This window comes from Rana temporaria, chromosome 12 (assembly GCF_905171775.1).
Source record: "Rana temporaria chromosome 12, aRanTem1.1, whole genome shotgun sequence".
Classification (NCBI taxonomy): domain Eukaryota; kingdom Metazoa; phylum Chordata; class Amphibia; order Anura; family Ranidae; genus Rana; species Rana temporaria.
Genome location: NC_053500.1, coordinates 16,881,679 through 16,905,802, shown reverse-complemented (window position 1 = coordinate 16,905,802; position 24,124 = coordinate 16,881,679). Strand labels below are relative to the sequence as shown.

The 24,124-nt window shown below is 47.6% G+C and overlaps 1 protein-coding gene across 3 annotated transcripts in view; it reads left to right on the top strand.

Annotated features, from left to right (window-relative positions):
- The window catches only part of ARFGAP1 (ADP ribosylation factor GTPase activating protein 1), a 31,624-nt gene extending 13,037 nt beyond the window's left edge, over window positions 1-18,587 (top strand). The window contains exons 10-13 of one of the 3 annotated variants that reach the window (XM_040331624.1): window positions 8,832-8,888; window positions 11,201-11,260; window positions 15,675-15,751; window positions 18,037-18,587. In XM_040331624.1, the coding sequence (XP_040187558.1) occupies window positions 8,832-8,888; window positions 11,201-11,260; window positions 15,675-15,751; window positions 18,037-18,379 (537 nt within the window). In that variant the 3' untranslated portion in view covers window positions 18,380-18,587. The remainder of the gene's footprint in view (window positions 1-8,831; window positions 8,889-11,200; window positions 11,261-15,674; window positions 15,752-18,036) is intronic. The other 2 variants (XM_040331625.1, XM_040331626.1) reach the window with 2 other exon arrangements.
- Window positions 18,588-24,124: the final 5,537 nt, after the last annotated feature.

Genomic DNA, 24,124 nt, shown 5'->3' with positions numbered 1-24,124 from the left:
TAAGCGACAAGCTACAAAAAAAAGTGATAAAGTAAAAAAAATGTAAACAATTTGAACTAACCGTGCTGCCCATTCTCCGTTGATTTGGGGGAGGGGGGGGTTCGGTTGGCGGGGAGGGGGTGCATTGCCGAAACCTGGCCTTGGGGCGGCAGGGAGAGCAAATCCGGCCCTGATTGTAATATACGGTCCTATAATACAATGGGGAAAATAATGATTTGATCCCCTGCAGATTTTGTACGTTTGCCACTTACATAGAAATGAAGGGTCTATTATTTTTTATTATAGGTGTATTTTATATGATAGAGACAGAAGATCAACCAAAAATCCAGAAAAAACACAATACAAATGTTATAAATTGAGTTGCAGTTCAGCGAGTAAAATAAGTATTTGATCCCCAAGCAAAACATGACCCTTCGTTTCTTTGTAAGTGGGAAAACGTACAAAATCCGGAGGGGATCAAATAATTATTTTCCTCTTTTGTAGAGAGCGAACTCCTCTCTCTATTATAAACGCCGTACTCATTATGAAAAGAAAATGCCATACTCCTTGTGAAGCTATACAGTATTAAAGTAAAGAAAACTGCTGATGTTGTTTTTTAGTGAATGATGTGATTTTATAATTGCTCACCCCGGTACTGATATCCCTGCATGTGTGGTTCATGTAGATGTAACCTGTCATTGTGATATGAACACCCCCTTTTTATTTTTTTACAGGGGTGGGCTACACTGATTGTGTTCGGTCATCACAGTGATCATTTTTGGTACAGAGCCGCTCTGATCAGCTCTGTACCTAGTGTCTGTGAACCGAGGACGGCTCGGTTCACAGCTATATTATGGGCGCAACGGCTGCCCGTTCACCTTGTTGCTACTGTGTTTCCCCAAAAATAAGCCAGGGTCTTCTATTTTATTTTGGCAACAAGACACAGTGGGCCAGATCCACATAGCGAGTACGCCGGCGTATCTCCAGTTCCCCCGGCGTACTTTCAAATTTCCCGCGTCGTATCTTTAGTTTGAATCCTCAAACCAAGATACGACGGCTTCTGGGTTCGATCTGACAGGCGTACGGCTTCGGATCGTAGGTGCAATACTTCGGCGCCCGCTGGGTGGAGTTCGCATCGTTTTCCGCGTCGGGTATGCAAATTAGCTTTTTCCGACGATCCACGAACGTACGCGCGGCCGTCGCATTCTCTTACGTCGTCTCTAGTCGGCTTTTTCCGGCGTATAGTTAAAGCTTCTATTTTGCGGTGTATAGATAGGCTTGCCATGTTAAGTATGGCCGTCGTTCCCGTGTCGAAATTAGATTTTTTTTTTTTTTGCGCAAGTCGTCTGTGAATAGGGATGGACGTAAGTCACGTCTAAGTTCAAAAAATTACGTTGTTGGGACGTCATTTCGCGCAAAGCACGGCGGGAAATTTCGAAACGGAGCATGCGCAGTTCAATCGGCACGAGGACGCGCTTCATTTAAATGAATCGCGCCCCCTACCCGCCGATTTGAATTCCGCCGCCAGAAATACACTATGCCGCCGTAACTTACGGCGCAAAATCTTTGAGGATTTGAAAGTACGCCAGGTAAGGTACGGCGGCGTAGCGTATCTCTGATACGCGGCACAAGTGTAAATGTATGTGGATCTGGCCCAGTAGGTCTAATTTTCGGAGTAGGTCTTACTTGTAATGTGCTGTCTTCTCTCCCCTCCCTGCCTGTCGGGAATCTCCAGTGTCAACGAAGTAAAAATGCTTGTAAAATCCTATAATCCACTCTATTACAGTATTATATAATGTACAATGTGTGTTTCTGTAATATAATTGTGGCAAATACCTTCGTTATGGCGCCGCTCTGCGCCTTTGTGACCCGCCGGAGCTCTCTTCCCCACAATTATATTACAGAACAGTACACATTGTACATTATATAATACTGTAATAGAGCGGATTATAGGATTTTACAAGCATTTTAAACTAGGGCTTATTTTCCGGGTAGGGCTTATATTGCACCCTTCCTGGAAAATTACGCTAGGTCTTATTTTCGGGGAGAAACAGTATTTAAGGACATATGGCAGGAGGTAAGCGGTTACAATAAATTAAATAGATCAATATACTGGCCCGGATTCAGAAAGAAGATACGCCGCCGTATGTCTGAGTCCGGCCGTCGTATGTCTGAGTTCCGTCGGTCGGATCTATGCGGCTGATTCATAGAATCAGGTTACGCATAGATATCCCTAAGATCCGACAGGTGTAAGTGACTTACACCGTCGGATCTTAGGCTGCAATCTCACGCTGGCCGCTAGGTGGCGCTTCCGTTTGTATACGTGAGGAATATGCAAATGAGGAGTTACGCCGATTCAGAAACGAACGACCGCCCGTTTTTTTTTTTTTTTACGTCGTTTGCGTTTGGCTTTTTCCGGCGCATAGTTACCCCTACTATATGCGGCGTATCCTATGTTAAGTATGGCCGTCGTTCCCGGGTTGAATTTTGAATTTTTTACGTCGTTTGCGAATACGGATGGACGTAATTTACGTTCACGTCGAAACCAATGACGTCCTAGCGACGTCATTTAGAGCAATGCACGCTGGGAAATTTTACGGACGGTGCATGCACGCGCCTGATTTAAATTTTACACGCCCCCTAGCCGCGGAATTTTAATTCTGCCGGGGGATTTACGGTACGCCGCCGCAAGTTTACAAGCAAGTGCTTTCTGAATAAAGCACTTGCCTCAAAAACTTGCGGCGGCGTAACGTAAATCAGATAGGTTACGCGGATCTAAAGATCCGCTGACCTATCTAAATCTACCCCACTGTGTTTGCCTGTACATACAGTATCCTCAGTTATATTGAAGACCTAATTTGAGAAGGTTTGGTTTACTCTCCACAACGACAACTTTCATGAAGAAGGTAGAAAAGCTATCCAGGTGTACAGCGCCGAGCAGCTCGAAATCTCCCACCAATCAGAGTTGCTCAGTATTTTTGGTACAGCCTTGCCATTAATATACTGTACAGTGGAACCTCGGATTACGAGGATAATCCGTTCCAGGAGAATGCTCGTAATCCAAAGTACTCGCATATCAAAGCGAGTTTTCCCATTGAAGTCAATGGAAACTAAAATAATTTGTTCCGCATTGACTTCTATGGCGTGCAATACCGCATGTGGCCAGAGGCGGAGGGGGGGTGCCGGAGAGCCTCTGAAACGCCCGGAAAGGCCTTAGGACAGTTTGCGTGACTCTCGGCAAACCTCAGAAAGACTCCATTCACGAGCCTTACCGAGGTCAGCCGAACTGTCCTCGGGCATTTCTGATCGGCGTCATGCGGCTCCAGCGCCCCCCCCCCCCCACCTCAGCCCAAATCTGGTACTGCACACCGCTTTGGCCTGAATCCTACTCGTTTTGTGAGACAACACTCGCAAACAGAGTTAGGATTTTTAGAAATACAGTGCTCCTATTGCGAAACGCTTGTTAACCGCGTTACTCGCAATCCAAGTTCCACTGTATTGTGCAGCTTCTGGAGGAAGGGCTACAGGACTGATCTATAAAATCTGGAGAATATTGGGGAGGTTTCCAACAGCGTTGATTATTTTTTGAAAATGACCAGTGAAATCTGATTGGCTGTTGGCAACCTTCCCAGCTTCATCCTTCAGCCCCGTATTATCAAGCAACCAATCAGACTGTGGCTGGTTTTGCAGTGGCTATTTCAATTGGACGGCACAACCTTTCCCTATTGCTTCTGATGTTCTATGTAATGTACAAAAGGTGGGGTTATTGAAACCATACTAAAGTGGCTTCTTCTCCCCTCCCCCGCCCCCCTCCATTTCTGCCGGCGCGCAGTTTTGGGGAGGGAACAAGCATCCAGCGGACTCGGTAATGGAGCCGTCTTTTGTAGGCATGGTCTGTGTATGGCTGTTGTGATGGTTTCCTGTGTTGTACAGAAGCCCCTCGACCTTTCCTATTTCTTCCCATTGCTCCCCCTCCAACAGATCAGTGCTGCAGGCCTGGCCAGTCAATCGAAGAGCACAGATGACTTACAAAGTGCAGTAACCAATGAGATTTCAGTTTATTGGAGTCGCTTTAATTAAAGGGTCAGTCCTCTGTAGATATACACCGCTATACGCTCTTCGGGAATGCTCAGAAAGACACGGAAATACTCAGTTCCCGAGCCTTTCTGAGGTTTGCCGAGGTCAGCCGAACTATCCTCGGGCCTTTCCGGCTGTTTTCGAGGCTCTCCGCCACCCTCCCAACTCTGGCTGCATGTGGTATTGCATGCCATTGAACACATTTTTTTTTTTCCATTGACTTCAATGGGGAAACTTGCTTTGATATGCAAGTACCGTATATACTCGAGTTTTTCAGCACATTTTTTATTTTTTTGTGCTGAAAATATCCCCCTCGGCTTATACTCGAGTCACCTTTTTTGCGCCTGATCTCCCAGAATTTGGGGACCCGGTACTGGCCGGCCGTAGGTCCCCCGGACCCCAAACTTGGCACACATATAGCCCCACTTTTCCTCTACAAGTGTACAAAGTTTGTTGGCTGGGGAGCACCGATTTTTCAAAGCCGGGCACTCTTTCCATAGACTCCCATGTTTAAATGGTCATTTCTCTGGTGACTTTGGGGACCCGGTATCCCAAAACTTGGTACACGTGTTGCCCCATTTCTCCTCTAAAAGTGTGCAAAGTTTGTTGTCTGGGGAACCTACGGCTGGGGAGTACTGATTTTTTTTTTTTTAAAGCCGGGCACCCCTTCCATAGACTCCCATGTTAAACGTCAGTCGAGGCATGGGCACAGTGAGGCATGCAGATGGACACCCTAGGCTTATAGTCGAGTCAATAAGTTTTTGTGGTATAATTAGGTGCCTCGGCTTATATTCGGGTCGGCTTATATTCGGGTATATACGGTACTTTGGATTACAAGCATTCTCCTGGAACAGATTATGCTCGTAATCCAAGGTTCCATTGTAATACAAAACCAAACCTAAACACTTTCCACTTGTATGCAAGAGAGATCCACAATGGCTGCCTCCATACTCCCTCACTACAAGTTTCCTTTAATCTATTGACCGCATGGAAACCATTTTTGTACCGGCTTCGGGTGGACTGATGCTTTTAGCTCAGGGGTCTCCAAACTTTCTAAGTAAAGGGCCCGTTTACTGTCCTTCAGGCTTTGGGGGGGGGGGGGGCCGGACTGTGGAAGTAGCGTCAGTAGACATAAACAATGCCCCATCATTGGTTATATTTGGAGGAAAAAGGCTCCATTGTTGTTTGTACCAATGGGAAGAATAGTGCCATTGATGGTGTCAGTGGGAGGAATAGTGTCCCATTATTGGAGTCAGTTGATAGAATAGTGTCCCATTATTGGAGTCAGTTGATAGAATAGTGTCCCATTATTGGAGTCAGTTGATAGAATAGTGTCCCATTATTGGAGTCGGTTGATAGAATAGTGTCCCATTATTGGAGTCGGTTGATAGAATAGTGTCCCATTATTGGAGTCGGTTGATGGAATAGTGTCCCATTATTGGAGTCGGTTGATAGAATAGTGTCCCATTATTGGAGTCGGTTGATAGAATAGTGTCCCATTATTGGAGTCGGTTGATAGAATAGTGTCCCATTATTGGAGTCGGTTGATAGAATAGTGTCCCATTATTGGAGTCGGTTGATAGAATAGTGTCCCATTATTGGAGTCGGTTGATAGAATAGTGTCCCATTATTGGAGTCGGTTGATAGAATAGTGTCCCATTATTGGAGTCGGTTGATAGAATAGTGTCCCATTATTGGAGTCGGTTGATAGAATAGTGTCCCATTATTGGAGTCGGTTGATAGAATAGTGCCCCATTATTGGAGTCGGTTGATAGAATAGTGCCCCATGATTGGAGTCAGTTGATAGATCAGTGCCCCAAGAGCCAGATAAAGGCAAGCAAAGGGCCACATCTGGCCCCTGGGCCGCAGTTTGGAGGCCACTCCTTTTAGCTGATTGATTCTTACTGCACTTTGCACTTCATTATTGCACGATGTAGGGACTTAAAGTAGACAAACTTTTTTTTTTTTTTTTCTTGACTTCTGATAGAGTAAGAAAGGGTTAAAACTGGTGTGTTTTTTTTTTTTTTTTTGTCCCATTGGGAAGGGATTTTTTTTTTCACTTCCTGCACTTTTAGATTCAACAGGAAGTGAAAGGAAATTTCTCCATAAGTGAAATCCCCTCTTGGTTGTCACCAGAAGCAGTGTCCCCGTTTTTTGCTGACAACTCGGTTTGGATTTCCCGTTGTCTTCATTCCCAATGACAAGGGGAAATAGAGAAGGTTAGTCTCAGAGCAAAAAAAAATACTGACAGCGGTTCTGACCCTTCGCTACTCAATCCAGAACTGAAAAAGACTTTAATAAATTTGTGCACCAGAATTTCAAAGTATGAAAAGCCGCTCTTCTCTGTCCTGTGCTGTTGTCTTCTATCCTGGCTTCTTACATTCTCCGCTCCTCATGTCTGCCTGTCCTGGCTCTCTATTCAGTGATGTAGTCTCAGTGCATTGTGGGGTGGGGGGGCTTTTAAATCTCAGTGAAGTTTTGTTTTAAAGCTGACCTCCCGCTGTACATTTTATGCCCCGTACGCACGATCGGAATTTCCGATGGAATTTTCCGTCAGAATTTCCGATGGAATTTTCCGTCAGAATTTCCGATGGAATTTTCCGTCAGAATTTTCGATGGAATTTTCCGTCGGAATTTCCGCTCAAGCTGTCTTGCATACACACTTTCAGACCAAATTCCGACCATCCAAAGCGCGGTGACGTAAAACGCTACGACGAGCCGAGAAAAATTTAAGTTCAATGCTTTTTTTTCTCTGTCGGAGTTCCACACAGACGATCAGAATTTCCGATAGGATTTTTTTCCATTGGAAAAAATAAAACATGTTCTATTTCTAAACTCTGACGGGGGAAAACAAAAGTCCGATGGGGCCCACACACGGTCGGAATATCCGATTTTAAAAAAATTCCCTTTTTTTTTTTCGGAAATTCCGATCGTGTGTACAGGGCATTAGTTTTGCACAGTTGTGATGGCTCCTTTCCTGGACTGAAATGGCATTTTCTGATTTCACTGCACACTGTGAGCTTCTCACATCGTGCATTAGAAGCTGCAGCACATCAGGTAGATCTACCTCATTTCCTGGCTCAAGGATGTCCATCATCTAGTGCAGGGGTAGGCAACCTCGGCCCTCCAGCTGTGGTGAACCTACAAGTCCCATGAGACATTGCAAGACGCTGATAATCACAGGCATGACTCCTAGAGGCAGAGGCATGATGGGATTTGTAGTTTCACAACAGCTGTGGTGCAGAGGTTGCCTACCCCTGATCTAGTCCTGTCTTCCCCAGCCTGACAGTCCCTGGCCCACCCTTTTCATTCTTTTGGCTTTAAGTTCCTTCAATCATGGAGGCTCAGCATCACATGTGGGCGTTACCTAGGGCAATATGCATGCAAATACAGCCTGCCTCGGAGCACTCACTCATTTACAGCCATCCGGTAAGGATATCTTGGCAACTGGTACACAGCAGCAAAAACATGACAGAGTTCCTAGTTCTAATCTGATATAAAGGGGATTCTGATTGGCACCCTGATGTGGGGCGGGATTCTGATTGGCACCCTGATGTGGGGCGGGATTCTGATTGGGACCCTGATGTGTGGTGGGATTCTGATTGGGACCCTGATGTGGGGCGGGATTCTGATTGGCACCCTGATGTGGGGCGGGATTTTGATTGTGACCCTGATGTGGGGCGGGATTCTGATTGGCACCCTGATGTGGGGCGGGATTCTGATTGGGACCCTGATGTGTGGTGGGATTCTGATTGGGACCCTGATGTGGGGCGGGATTCTGATTGGCACCCTGATGTGGGGCGGGATTTTGATTGTGACCCTGATGTGGGGCGGGATTCTGATTGGGACCCTGATGTGGGGCGGGATTCTGATTGGGACCCTGATGTGGGGCGGGATTTTGATTGGGACCCTGATGTGGGGCGGGATTCTGATTGGCACCCTGATGTGGGGCGGGATTCTGATTGGCACCCTGATGTGGGGCGGGATTCTGATTGGCACCCTGATGTGGGGCGGGATTCTGATTGGCACCCTGATGTGGGGCGGGATTCTGATTGGGACCCTGATGTGGGGCGGGATTCTGATTGGGACCCTGATGTGGGGCGGGATTCTGCTCAGGCCATTTTAGGATCTATAATGTTGTGTGTGTTTTTTTTTTTTTTTTTTAAATACTGTAATTGTATCTGACAATTACAGCATTTAAATAGACACATAGTGCTCTCCATTTGCAGGTTGATGGTTTATTTTGAAAATGAAGCCTCCACCCTGCATGAACCGCCCTGAGTGGTTCTCTATTGTTAGTGGAAACATCCAGTGACGGCTAGAAGCCAGGCAGGATGTCGGCTGCTAGCGGTCAACATACCATCAGCATGAGACGTTGTGCAGGGCAACCTTGCAGCTGGAAAGGGGTTGAAGAGTAGCTTCAGGCTTACACAATACCTGAAGCTGCACCACTGAATTTCCATCATGTTGATCCTTTTCCTTTAAATCCCTCTTCTGACCGGCTGTCTTTCTTCCTGTCCCCTTGCATGCGGTCTGTACGGCTCACTTGTTTGCATGACTTGTGAACTGCGCATATGGTTGTGAGACTGAGAACCATTAGCGATTTTCTAGACTTGCGCTCCAGCGTGATCTGAGTGTCATCTAGAAGAATCCTAAGGGTTCACAAACATTCTCTCACAAGTATCCACAATGTGTGCATGCTCCCTATATCCGTCCATTGCCCTCTCACCATCCTGACCGATCTCCTTTTTCTTTTTTTTTTCCCCCCTTGATAGGCCTCTGAGTTAGGCCAGACCATTAATGAAAATGTTGTCAGACCAGCCCAGGAGAAGGTAACTTCACAGAGATGTCATTGTAAAGAATAAACACTGCTGGCTGTGGGGCTCAGCACGGTGTATATGTCAATCTGTGTCTTATGTCTGTGAAGGTCCTATCCATGTCTCTGCACTGTGGCTTCTTCTGTTTCACGCGCACCAAGCTGTACTAACAATGCTGTGAGGTGGAAGCTAATGGGGAAGACACTGGACTTGTTCTACCGTACTTGGTTAAACACGCAGGTCTACCTACAATCTCATTCTAGTCTAATGTTTCTCTAGACTAGCCGTTTTCAACCAATTTACTGCAAAGTAACCCTGGAAATAATTTTTTAGGTCTTGGGGAAATCCTTCTAAACTTCATCGAAGGTCAGAGGCGAAAAAGTCCCTTACACTGGTTGCCAATGGAAAGAAAGTCCCTTATATTGGGGGTCATTGGAAAGACTGTCTTTTAAATTAGTGGCCAGCGGGAAGAATTTCCCCTGCGTTGGGGTGCCAGCGGGAAGAGCGTCCCTTGCGTTGGGGTTCCAGCGGGTAGAACGTCCCTTGGGCTGGGGGGCCCCAACGGGAAGAACGTCCCTTGCGTTGGGGGGGGGGGGGGGCCCCAACGGGAAGAACGTCCCTTGCGTTGGGGGGGGGCCCAACGGGAAGAACGTTCCTTGCGTTGGGGGGGGGGCAACGGGAAGAACGTCCCTTGCGTTGGGGGGGGGGGGGGGGGCCGCCAACGGGAAGAACGTCCCTTGCGTTGGGGGGGGGGGGGGGGCGCCGCCAACGGGAAGAACGTCCCTTGCGTTGGGGGGCGCCGCCAACGGGAAGAACGTCCCTTGCGTTGGGGGGGGCCCAGCGGGAAGAACGTCCCTTGCGTTGGGGGGACCAAAGCGGGAAGAACGTCCCTTGCGTTGGGGGGGACCAACGGTAAGAACGTCTCCTACGTAGGGGATCAGCGGGAAAAATGTCCCTTGTGGGGGGGGGTTAGCGAGAAGCACGTCACTTATGTTGTAGCCCAACGGGAAGCGCATCCCTTACATTGGGGGTCAACGGGAGAAACACGACCTTTGCGTTGTGGGCCATCAGGAAGAACATTCCTTACATTGGAGACCAGCGGAAAGAATGTCCCGTATGTTGGGTGGGCAACAGGAAACACGGTCCTTACATTGTGGGCAAATGGGAACCACAACCCTTACGTTGTGGGGGGGGTGGGGAGGGGGAGGCCAGCAGGTAGTGCCTCCCTTACATTGGGGGGGCGACAGGAAGCGTGTCCCTTGCGTTTGGGGGGCCAACAGGATGCACGTCCCAAACATTGGGGGGTGGGGGCAACGAAGTGCACAGCTTAAATTGGTGGGCCAACAGGAAGCGCGTCCCTTACGTTGGGGGGGGGGGGGGGGGCGCGTCCCTTTACGTTGGCTCTGCTATGTGGGATTGGCTTTGCAACTATGCAGGCACCATCAAATAGGAGATAAAAGTTAGGGCTCCCCTAGCAACCTCCTGAGAGGAGCTTGGTGGCACAGGAGACAGGGCTAAGCTTATAAAGAAAGAAGGGACATATTCGTACGGCTGCAGGGCTTATCACCCAAAATGCCCTGAAACCTTTATAATGAACCAGAACCATGCCGATCTCCTCTACCTTCCTCCTATACAGCATATGAATTTCTGTAAAGCTTCGGGTGCCCTATATAATTGTTGCTTGTCCATCGTCGGACGTTGTCTCCGTTCCGCTTGGCTAAGCTTGCATTGGTCATGTGATATTTTGTCGGTTTCAACTCTAGACCAGAAATCTTAACAACTCTACGGAGCTAAAGTCACCAGAAGCTTTTCCTGCACATTGTAACACTTCTTCTTACACACTTTAGTGAAAATCATTGGATATTGATTTCAAATCAGCATTTGTTGATCACTAACCACAATCGGTTCTCACTTTACCGCTTATCCTTGCAACGAGAGAGCAGCCAATATGAAAACGGAGGATGTGACTCCCTTGCAAGAAGGAGCGGGTAAAGTATCTGTCGGTTATAATTCAGTTTCTTTTTTCTTATAAAGACACAGGCTGAAAACAAAGCTTGCTATTGATTCCGCTGGGCCCTGATTTAGGACTTATGGGACCCCCTTTGGCTTGTCTGCCTTCTGTGTCCTTAATCTGATGCTTCCTGTGCAAGGCGTGATCTACTAACCAACTCTGCACCACCTAACACTAAAGCCCCGCTGCTCTAATCCAACATTGCTGCACCTGATTGGCTTTGCGGTGAAGGGAGTCTGTCCCCTCTGCACATCACCACCACCCTCCACTGAACTCGCCACCCTCTGTATATAACCCTTTTCCTCCCACGTTCTAGGTAAAAGACGGACGAATCTTAGAAGATGTTGGCAGTTCAGTATCCAGTCTAGCGTCAAAGGTAGGGGGCGCTGTGATGGCATGGTGCAGCTTGATGCCACATCCGGCATCTTGGTCAGTTGTCGTGATCATGTGCAAACAGACCTTTAAAGAGAACCTGTCACAGAACATGTTGGGCTACTGTAGACTCTCCATCCTCGAGCTTCCACAACACCCTTATATTCTTGGACTTCTGTAGTTGCAGCATAGTCAAGCCCCTGCATTGCTCGGTGGCCTTGTGACTTGTCACGTGGCGGAGTGCCTACGCTGAGTTTGGCAGTTGGCGTTCATGACACGGTCACCCCCTCAAGCATGCCTTGGATGTGGCGACGGCTCACATGCCGTCTTGTATTTGCAATGTCAACTTCTAATCAAATATGTTTGTTTTCTCTACGCTGCCTTTTTTTTGGATGTGACGGTGAGTCCTCTAGCTGTGTGTCTTACCTATGTAGAGGTAACTGTAGCATGTGTCCTAGTCCTAGCTTCAGTCATATTGTTGCCAGAGATCAATCCGAGCTCTACAAAGCCCTGTGCACTGCATTTAATAGGAGTCTGTCGAGATAGGTAGGTGTTACCAGTACAGAGTTATAGGTGCAAGCTCTGGTCTCATTTTCTACATTGAGATGGTTACCCTATCTAGAACAACTAAGCAGTTTGACTTTGCTGAAGTGAGAGTAAAGCCGGCCATAGATGGAGCTTTTTTTTTTTTCTCCTGCCACCAGAGGTTGCAGGAAAGAAAATTGCTTGATTCCCCTATCAACACAGTGAGTGTTAATGGGGGTATCTCTCCTGTGAAGCCATGGTGCTCTTTCATTCAGGGGGAAGTTATAATAGCTGTTGGCAATAATCGCTTGTAGAATCTGATAGGCTGGTTGTACCCAAATGAATTGATCAACTTGGGTACATTGAGCCTGCCCAGACCCGTTGCTACAGGACAGGCAAAACAAACAATTGCTTGGGGCCCCGAGCTGGCCTGGTGCCCCCAACTTCCCCTTCCCAGGCTGTAGCGTGGCCGAGCTCCTCTTCCTTCCACCTGGAGTCTGACTACCGCGCGTGGTACATGTTCCCGGCCGGACTGACAGGAAGTGCAGGCCCGTCGCTACAGGACAGGCAAAACAAACAATTGCTTGGAGCCCCGAGTTGGCCTGGGGCCCCCAACTTCCCCTTCACAGGCTGTAGCATGGCCGAGCTCCTCTTCCTTCCACCTGCAGTCCTGTCAGTCTGACCAGGTACCGCGCATGGTACAGGAGATTCAGTTTCCTGTTCCCGGCCGGACTGACAGGAAGTGCACACTGAGTGCTCACTTCCTTTCAGTCCGGCCGGGAAGACAGGAAACTGAATCTCCTGTACCACGCGCGGTACCCGTCACTATCTGATAAGGGACTGGGGAAGAGGAGCTCGGCCACGCTACATCGGCAGCCTACAGGGAATAACAGGGGGTAAGAATAGAAAAAAAAATTTTGATTGGGGCCCCCAAATTCCTTCAAACGGCCCTGAGCCTGCCCATACATGGGTCAAATCTGGGCTGGTCCCTGCTGAACTGGCTGAGATTGAAACCGTCTATGGCCAGCTTTATGCCTGGTACTCAGTGAGTTATTTTTTTCTGTTCAACCCGGAAAAAAATCCTGTCGGAGCCTCTGTACTTACAATCCGACGTTAGTGCAGCAATCTCCCCCCACTGAGCTGTTGTGTTCTGACAGGGGGACAGACCCTCCTCCAGAACACTCCGATCAACGCTCTCCGCCATTGGCAGAGCCCGCTGACCAGGACCCGGTTAGCTGCTGATTTTTCCAGCACGCTCGTCCAACAGAAGCCAGCCAAACGGCCAGCTTCTGTCGGACAGAGTGCCATACACACAGGCTGAATGTCAGCTGGATTTTATTGAATGGCCCGGCTTTCGGCTCGTGTGTACAGGGCTTAAAGAGGAAGTAAACCCTGATGGGTTTTACTTCCCCTTCTTTTTTTTCCCCCTGCAAAGTAAAAAGCATAATGGGCATCGCATACTAGCCCATTATGTTGCACTTGCCTGCAAACGAAGCATGCCGTGTCGGCAGTCTCCGCTGGTGGCCGCGTCCATTTTTACCCCTCTTCCTTCCAGGGCAATGAATGCACAGGAGCCGACGGTCACGGCACGAGACCTTTAGAAACGGCACGATCATGACGTTTCTTCAGTGCACATGTGCCGATGGCGCAATCGTTTATGGTAAATATCTCCTAAACCATGCAGGTTTAGGAGATATTTCTAGTACCTACAGGTAAGCCTCATTGTAGGCTTACCTGTTGGTATAAGTGGTGTGTAAGGGTTTACAACCACTTTAAGAATGTGTAAGTGGAGGAGATTGTATCATTTAAAGTGAAGCCACACCCCTTCAGTAGACACACTTCTCTTTCTTCCTTTTGCTTCTATTCTCCCACAGGGATTGCAGAAAAAAAGCCTTGTGTTGGCTCCAAACCAATTTGCTGGTACTCATCCAGAACTATAGGCTCCTTCCCCATGTGACAGTCCTGGGATCTTTATAAGACACCTAATGCTGTTATGTGGGAAAAGAAGAGTGAGTCCCCCTTACTCGAAGTGCCAGGTATTTCACTTCACTCCCATAGGCTATACAGAACAAGGGAAAAGGGAAGTGGTGTTCTGGAGAAGGATGGAGCTAGGGTAACCTTTTTATTTTACCCGGCACAGAAATGTTCACTTTAAAGACACAGGTCAGGACTCTACAGATATAAAACCGCCAGGACCTTGCAGTAGACGACACAATATACTCGCTCCTCTGGCAGCCCATGATGTCTCTTACCTCTCATCCGTTCCAGTGCCGAAGCCTCAATACTCTTTGGCATTCAACTCTTCTTGATTCCTTTCTCATTCACCATGCGCCATATTTCCTTTATTTGACCCCCTAAGCCACTACAGGACTTGACAGAGGAATAGGGGGTCAAAGAACGCAACCAGAGCACATGGTGGAGGACACTGATATCTGACACTCCGAGAAGTGTCTGATGGCGGCTGCAACACTGGATTGGAGTGGGAGGTAGGAGAAGACAGACAAGTATTATGGATCTTTTCTTGCAAGGCTGTTGGGACCTGAATCACCTGCTGGTAGCACTGCGTTTCCCAAAGTGATTGCAGTTCCAGTGTCCGCCAGTGGGTGTCTCCCAGCAGTCTCCAGTAATCGGTCTCCAACTGTTGCTGGAAGAGTATTTAGATTCGCCCACTTTCCTTTTTTTGGTGCCCTTTTGCTTCAGTGCTTTGTCAGGATTCAGCGGCAGAGATGACCAGATCTGCGGAGCTACACAAGGAAACTGAGACCAGACTAGAGATGCTTAAGATTTATTTACAGTAAAACTAAAACCATAAAAACAGCACACAGCAAGCATAAAAGTAACGTGAACAAAAAACCCCAGTGACAGAATACCTGACTAATAAACAGGAAAACTAAGTAATGGCTAACTATATGCAATATATACAACATACGGAACAGAGAGGTGCAGGGAAAAACTGGAGATGCAGGGAGCTGATGGGAAGGGGGAATCTGGACTGGGATCAAAAACAAACACGAGCAGGTACAAGACTGCAGGGTAACAAGGGTACAGGGCAGGAGCCAGATCAATAGTAACAGGTTCTAGCAGCAGGAAAGCACTGAAGCAAGAGCCACCAAAGGGAGGAGGACCTAAATACTCTCCCAGCAACAAGTAGAAACTGATAACTGGAGACTGCTGGGAGACACCCGCTGGTGGGCACTGGAACTGCAATCTCCCAGGAGCACTGCCACCAGCAGGTGATTCAGGTCCAAAAAAAGGCACTTATGGTTTTTTTTTATATGTTTAGCGACCTGACAGGGCACCTTTTTTAAATTGCAGCTCTTTTTGGTGATAGTGGGGAAGAGTTGAAGCCCCTGTTTGGACTTTGATATCTGTGAACCCAGATCAAAGTCTCTGCTGGGAATGAAAGGTCTACTTAGAGGGGTTAGGTAGGATTGTGTAGGTCAGCTTTGAAGCCAACGTGATCATTTATATGACCCCTTCTAGCGCTACTCTCCTTCCTGTTGCAGTCCCACTACCTTGATCAGCCATTAGGAGCAAAGAGAAGTACCCAGTGCTTTGGGGATGGGGAGAGCTTGTGACCCAGTCCCCTTCCATGTTGTTGACTGGCTGCTTAGGCATCCAGCGCTGTCAGACAAGGCAGGTAGATGGTCTTCAGCCCTCTGCAATCTCTGTTATGTTTTGAAGCTTCCACAAGGCTTCTCTTTGCTCCCAGAGACTGAACATAGCAGTGGTAAGGAAGGCCAGCTTGTGTAGAAAGGAAGGGTGGCAATTGAGTGAACCTTTTACTTTGCCCTATATGGAAAGAATTGTGTTACTAGCCCCTGCTGTGGGTATGCTGCTGGTTAGGCTTATGTTGGCACCAAGCAAAATATAACCTTCAGTCTCTTCTCTAGGTGCAGGGTGTTGGGACCAAGAGCTGGAAAGATGTCACCAGCTTTTTCTCAGGGAAGAGTGAGGACAACCCAGACGGGTGAGTAATGAGGCCCTTTTTCATGCACGTTTGCTTAAAGAGAACCTGTACTATTAGAGATGTGCTCAGAAAAGACCAGAAAAGGGCAAAAGACTGTGGTCTCTCTGCAGCTGATCTTTTACCCCCAATACTGACTTAAGATGCCTCCTTTTTGCACTTTGTGTGGAGGCATCCATCTTTGCTTCCTTATGCCATAGCTGCCCGAGTGATAACTGCTAAGGGAATCTGCAGGAGAAGCAAAGATTCACAGAAAGAAGGAAGAACAAGCAGGGGGATCCTTGCATTGTAGGTCCTTGGTTACAGCTTCCTCTCCAGCAAGGAGAACATTGAGCAGTTCAGTAAGGACATCACAAATTCTGCACATAGTTATAGAATTAAACACAAGCAGAGAGATCCTTGCGTCGTAGGTCCTGGGTTACAGCTTCCTCTTCAGCAAGGAGAATTATGGGAACAATGAAATGGATTGCTGCTCCAGGTGAGTATGATAATCCACCAGAAAGGAAAGGATGGGTGCTAGCTCCGGCTCGTAACCGTGAACATGTAGACAAAATAGGAAAAATTGACTGCACACCAACATCCATCCAACAGGTTTATTGAAAGACCCGCCACCAGGACTATGACAACAGACCAAGGGGTGATGACGTTTCACACATACATTGTGCTTCTTCAAAGAACGTCGTCGCCCCTTGGTCCGTTGTCATAGTCCTGGTGGCAGTCTTTCAATAAACCTGTTGGACGGATGTTGGTGTGCAGCCAACTTTTCCTATTTTGTCTAAAGGAGAATTTTATGGTCAGCGCTGTACTGACATCACCCATTCTGCACAGATTTACAGAATGAATGAAGCACAAGCAGGAGGATCCTTGCATTGTAGGTCCTGGGTTACATTTTCCTCTCCTGCAAATGGAACAATGAGCAGTGCAGTAGTGACATCACCATTTCTGCACAGATTCATAGAATGCAGCACAAGCAGGGGGATACTTGCATTGTAGCTCCTGGGTTACAGCTTCCGCTTCGGCAAGGAGGACTGTGACCTTGTACAGTAGTGAAAGCACCAAACTCTGCACAGAATGAATGAAGCGCAAGCGGGAAGATCCTTGCATTGTAGGTCCTGGGTTACAACTTCCTCTCCCAGCAAGGAGAGCTGTGAGCACTACAGTAGTGACATCACCAATGCTGCACAGATTCATAGAATGAAGCACAAGCAGGGGGATACTTGCATTGTAATTCCTGGGTTACAGCTTCCACTTCGGCAAGGAGAACTGTGACCCTGTACAGTAGTGACATCACCAATTCTGCACAGATTCACAGAATGAAGCACAAGCAGGGGGATACTTGCATTGTAATTCCTGGGTTACAGCTTCCTCTCCAGCAAGGAGAACTGTGACCCTGTACAGTAGTGACATCACCAATTCTGCACAGATTCACAGAATGAATAAAGCACAAGCAGGGGGATCCGTGCATTGTAATTTCTGGGTTACAGCTTCCTCTCCAGCAAGGAGAGCTGTGAGCACTACAGTAGAGACATCACCAATTTTGCACAGATTCATAGAATGAAGCACAAGCGGGGGGATACGTGCATTGTAATTTCTGGGTTACAGCTTCCACTTCGGTAAGGAGAACTGTGACCCTGTACAGTAGTGACATCACCAATTCTGCCCAAATTCATAGAATGAAGCACAAGCAGGGGGATACGTGCATTGTAATTTCTGGGTTACAGCTTCCACTTCGGTAAGGAGAACTGTGACCCTGTACAGTAGTGACATCACCAATTCTGCACAGATTCACAGAATGAATAAAGCACAAGCAGGGGGATACTTGCATTGTAATTCCTGGGTTACAGCTTCCTCTCCAGCAAGGAGAACTATGAGCAGCACAGTAGTGACATTACCCATTCTCCAAATAGTACTGAAGATGTACAGCTGTGAGGTCCAGGGCAAGGAAACACATTGCTTGGAAATAAATAATTTGCTTTTCTTGATGTATCTACCAAGATAGAAAATTAGGTCTGCTTTAAATCTCTCTGAGACTTCATTGGTGACATTTTTATGGAAGATTAACTGATTGATCAGAAACTGTCTTGCCTTTTTAGTGCGGTTCTTGTAACCATAGTCCCTTCTCAACCAGGAAGTCGGGCCAAGACAATGCCCACTCCCTCCCTGTACCTTCCATATCTGCCGTGACCGGCTGTCATGATTTGGGCACCCGGATAATGTTGAACTCTGTCTTCTTGCATTACTCCACCAATCTTAAGCATTCTTCTTTTTTTCCTTCTGCTAATCCGCAGTTCTGTGCCTGGCGAAGGCTACCAGCAAAGCGACAGCGACGGCTACCAAAACGCTACTTCAGGAAAATCCTTCTGGGAGACATTCGGCAGCTCCGAGGAAATCAAGAAGCCAACCAAGTCGCCGAGCGGGGACAGCTGGACATTCCCGGAGAACGCGGCAGAGAGGAAGAGCTCGGATAGCTGGGAGGTGTGGGGCTCCGGGACCCCCTCCAACAACAAGAACAGCAATAGCGACAGCTGGGAGAACTGGGACAGCCACTGGGAGGCTGACGGGAAGGGGAAGAAAGGGGGCAAGAGCCAGGCGCCCTCTACGGATGACGGCTGGGAAAGCGCTAACTGGTAGAGCGGAGGTGGGAAAACTTGACGGGGTGGAGTTGGGGAAACTTGAGTACCTTTAACAATCCAGACCAGATATAGTATAATGATATCCCAGGATGCTTTTGGTGCAGACATGGCACCTCTTTTACTGCAGCATTCGTATTACAGTCATTGTCTTTTATACCTGCTAAGCATCTCTGGGATTAAAGAACTCTGATAAAATGTATTTATAACTGAAGTAGCCACATAACTTATTTTAGAATAATGAAAGATGTCTCTTACTGCCTTAGTGGGAACTGAGATGTAAAACCTGAACCATAGTCTAAATGGAGCTTATGTTGCACCCCTCTACCTTCATAAATCTTAATGCCATCAGCAGCTCGGGCACTCCTTTTGCCATTGGTCATGCCTGGAGGTCACATGATGCACCCCTGTGCTTTACTTTCACCGTCATCACCGATAGCTGAAGGATTTACCTGCTTTGAGGTATAAGGGGGGCAGCGTTGGGCCAATTAGGAAGATGTAGGCGTTAAAGTGAACCTGTTTTATGGCCAAAGCACAGATTCATTTTAAAGGTAGCATCTTGGTTGGGCCGAGCTCTCAAATGTTGTTCTAAAAGTGGCCCTAGGACCTAACGCTGTCTGCTGAAGGGAATCCGTTGCTGCTGATGGTTTAGACTAGGGTTCAGGGCTCCTTGTGGGCACTCCTATTCCGCCAACATGTCACAGCTGGGCAGGGCTGATTCAGGAACAAAGAAATCCTGTGCTGTGTAAGCTATGCATAATATGGCTGAATGTGGGGGTTGGATAAGGAAGCAACATTTCTAAGCGACGTCAGGTCTGCTCCCATACATTGGTGCCTACCTTACCCTGGTAATTGGCAGGGTTTTACTTATTTAAATGTCTCCTCCTTTTAAAAACTGCCATCCAATTGGACCTTCTCTAGATATCTGGCTGGATCTGTTCAGGAAGGTCGGCGCCCCCCAAGTGCTCCTTCCAGAAGTCCGATCATCTGTGGTGTGTGTGGTTGCACCTTGTACCTCCCATCTCTTGCAGAATAGTATTTATAAAGAGGGGGGAGTGGCCAGACCTGCCTCTTCTTCTATCCTTCACCTCATGTCTTGATGTGGTCATGTGCAGGGAATGGCGCTTGCCCTCCATACCAGTAACAGGGTTCTAGTCTACGTGCCGTGGACATTGTGCTTCAATCTCCGGTGTGTAAGTGGCTTGGATGATAGCGCCCTTATGAGATTTGATTCTATACCCGAGACAGATCAGCTGCACGATAAATCTCCACCTATTAAACAGAATCCATCTCACTTTTTTATCGAATACCCACATTGGTTTATTTTGGAAGCAGTTTGGGATTTTTTGCATGCTTACCAGGACAGTGTACACATTTTTCATGACGGCATTCATTACAAGAGATCCCTCTCTTGTAATGATGTGAACATCAGACAGTGCAGTTGACCTCTTCGCTGAACAGAATTCTGAAAAATACCAGCTACTTGCTAAGTTTGCATCATTCTTCGTAGCCTTGATGGGTGGGTGTCAGTCTGGAGGAGGGGGCGTCCCTAGGCACACCTTTCATGTCACATCAGAGCTCTGATGCCCGTTCATATAAAAGCTGAGTTTTTGAAAGACGGAGCCTAGGCACAGCACTTCCTACAGGCCTGCCAGGTTGCTTAAAGCGGAACTAAACTCTCTTATCCCTTTCAGCCAAGGAAGCTGCCATCTTAGCCTCTGTTTGATCTGCAACTGCCATGATGCTGCACATGTGATCAGTTATGACTCAAGTTATTTGACAGTTTGGTTGAAAGCACAAGCAACTGCTGACAGTTGTAATTGTTCTTTAGAGCCATTAAATTGATGGTTTAGTTCCGCTTTAAGCACTGAGCTTTGTCAGCAGTGGCATGCCTATTCCTCCCCCCCCCCCCCCCCCCCCTCTGTTTTCAGGTCTTGTGTTGTCTTGGGCCATGGGTAAGACATGTATAGAAATGTACCACATGTTCCAACAACTTATGGCCCCTTTACACCAGCAGGCTAATTAGGTCCGTCTGAAAAATGGACAGGCGGACCCGATCGGACCACCCATTTTTTTTTTCTATGACGCTGTAGAAGTCAGTGGACGTGTCCGCTGACACCTGGCGACTTCCGGTCCGCTAAAAACAGATGGGGATATGTTCGCCATCCGTTTGGCTGATCAGATGACCCACCCCATAGAGAACAGCGGGGCTGTGTCTGCTCCGTACAGTGGAGCGGACAAGGATCTGTCATCCACCTGCTCAGAGGAGAGATCCCTCTCTAAGCAGGCAGATCCGCTTGACTAGTTCCGCTCCATCTGGAAGGGGCCTATAGGCGAGTCTTCTTAAGAGCCGTAACTAAAAATCAAGTACAGGCAGGGATTTGTTGTACATAGGGGATCTACTTTCTCTATCTTCCACTGCTGCCCAATTGCTGATCAAGTTATGAGGCCTCCTTCAGACCTCCACTCTTTGTGGGAAGTGTGCAATGTGTGGGAAGATGCATGTTCTAATAGTGCCATATTTTTAACAGTACAACGACAGTAGCAGGCAGTGCCACCACAGGGCACATCCACACCACCGTAATACACTGCAATAGAGTCTAAAGGGAGCCGAAAAAATCCCAACTAACCCCCTCCCCTGGACACACCACAGGGCACATACCACCATATTACACTTCAATAGAGGGGTCGAAAGAGCGGCTTAAAATACCAGACTGACCCCCTCCCCCATGTAAGGAGCTCTGTTCACCAATTGCCCAGATTGGCCCAAGTGCTCCAGTCCAGTCGATGAAGGGTATGACTACAATTCATAGCTTTGTGTTCTAGATCGGGGGTCTCCAAACTTTTCTAAACGGGGGGCAAGTTTACTGTTCTTAGACTTTTGGAGGGCCGGGCTGTGGCTATTGGAAATAGAAAAGGTCCAGGCGTTAGTGGGAAAGAGCAGAAGCCCCATCATTGGGCCCAATTGTTGGTGTCATTGGGAAGACTTGTCCCCCATCGTTGGGCCAAATTGTTGGTGTCAGTGGGTGGAATTGGGCCCCATTGTTGGTGTCCTTGGGAAGAATTGGGCCAAATTTTTCTTGTCAGTGGGAGGAATTGTGCCCTATTAATGGGCACAATTGTTGGTTTCTTTGGGCCAAATTGTTGGTGTCAGTGGAAGGAATTTTGACCCATCACTGGGCCCAATTGTTGGCGTCATTGGGAAGAATTGTGCACTATTATTGGGCTCAATTGTTGGTGTCATTGGGAAGAATTGTGCCCCATCGTTGGGCCAATTGTTTGCGTTAGTGGGAGGAATTGTGCCCCATCATTTGACCCAATTGTTGGTGTCATTGGACCCCATCATTGGTGTAATTGGGAGGAATTGTTCTCCTTCACTGGTCTCAATGGGGGGGTTATGCTCCCTATGCTCCATTGTTGGTATCAGTGGATGAAATAGTGCCCCCAGGGCCGGATAAAGGCAAGCAAAGGGCCGCATATGGCCCTTGAGCTATAGTTTGGAGCCATCTGTTCTAGATGAATTGGGCGGGGGGCTGTAAATGAGCTTGGATGCCATGTCAGTGTTATATAAATGCAGCCCCCCCATACATGACCTTTTTATAAGATCTGGCAGTGATGGTTATGCAGTTTTTTTAATAGTGCTGTAGGGCGATCCACCGGGTCGACAAGCTCTTTAACTCCTTGTGCGTTCTCTTCCTGACCGTTCTGAATGTCAAGTGCAGTGTAATCCAAGCTCTATGTATAGGATAAGTGCGATAGCAGGGATTTGGGGGGCGGTAATGCCCTACCCTGGCAGAGGAAGAGTAATACCCTACTTTAGGACCTTCTACTAGCATCCTCTGCACACACGTTTCTTTTGTTATAATTTTTTTTTACGTACAGTGCGCGTTTTTGATTTTGCTGTATTTTCAGCACACAGGTGACTTCCTTTATCCCGAGAGCCAGACCTCCTCCATTCTTAATTGGATAAACCCAGCGCGGCGGAACGTTGGCGGCATCGTCCGATATTTTGGTACAGCGGGTAGTTTCCTGAAAATCTCAGCTATAGCTTGTTTACATTCATTTTATCGCTACTGGCCCTTTAACACCAAATGTAAACCAGTGAATTTGGGGTTTTTTTCGGTATCGCGGGAAAGAGTAACACGTTGTCGGGTATTTTTTTCCCCATTGGGGAAATTTGACCTCGCTTCCTGTCCCCATGACCCCTCCCCATGCCAGAAACATAAAAACTGCACATAATCGGTAGAAAAAAAACGCGCATTTGATCGCACAGTTGTCTCGAAGGACTGGAATAGAAGTTTTAGAAGCGGGATTGTACCGCAGTTGATCTGTCGCTGTCATCAAGATCTCTCTGATCGCTGGCTTATCTCCCGGCGGGATCACCACTATGGAAACAAATTCTGAAGACTTTGGGTTCCATACAGATTAATATTTTGATAGCCGTGTATGTCTTGTTTACAGTCAGTATATGTTCTATATTTTAAGTGTTTTAGAGTTAAAAACTCTTTATTTTGCTGTAGATCTGAAGGTGAACTACAACTCCCAGCATGCTAATTCAAGATCGGCCAGCATATATCAGTTGCGGGTGTGGTAGTGCCCTCTTGTGGCCAGAGCTGGTATAGCTTGTGCTTAGCTTAGGCAAGGTCCTCCCCCGAGGAGACGTTTACCATAGATGGAGAATCTGGTAGGAGGGGCTCAGCTTAAAGCAGAGTTGGGTCGTAACGGTCACAGCAGGAGACAAAAGAAGCTTGGAACATTCCAGAAGTTATGTAAATATAAAAAATATACATATATTAAAATAAAATGTAGAATTTTAGGTATCCTTTATCACCTTGCCACCGGCTGGCTGTACACATATATGTGGTGGCACGGTGGTGGGGTTCAATGCAGTTCTGTGTTGGGTGCGCCCTCACCGGGCACACCCAGCATTCTGACCGAGCGGGGAGCTGGTAGGACAGGCTCACGATCACGTGATAACTGATGGCCAGTCACCGTGATCACATGATCAGTAGCATGCCCATCGGACTTCTGGTAAAGGGTCCGGCAGTGAGAGGTTATGGTAAAATGTCATGTCATGTTATTGATCGGATTGCATTCCCGGGTTCGCTCCAGGTGTACCTCCCTCTCTGTTGAAGATGCCTGTTTAAAACTTCTCCCTGTGGAAAGGTTAACGTTTACCAATGGTTAAATCTAAAGCTGCCCCCCCCCCCCCGCACCTTACAAACGGATTGTACAATCCACCATTTGTTAGAACTGGATATCAAATAGAAATTTGCTTTGATAATTGGGCTGTTTAGTTAGATTTGTGTAAATTCTAAAGCCAGCCACACACCCCAATTTTTTTTTTACCCCCTGCCCTTTGATTGTTTCATTTTTGCAGCAGGCAGTCTAAGTGATTAAAATGTGTGACTACCTCTAGGGTAAGGACGGATCATTTGGAAATGACCTGGTCCTTTCCCTATGCTGATAAACACAGCATGCCCTTAGATCCCAGTACAGGTTGCCTTGCTGCTGATACACGAGCAGGGGGACAGTGTCATCTTGGATCCAAGTGCCGGTTGCTTTGCTGCTCATACACGAGCAGGAGGACCATGTCACCTTAGATCCCAGTACAGGTTGCCTTGCTGCTCATACACGAGCAGGGGAACAGTGTCATCTTAGGTCCCAGTGCAGGTTGCTTTGCTGCTCATACACAAGTAGGGGGACAGTGTCATCTTAGATCCCAGTGCAGGTTGTCTTGCTGCTC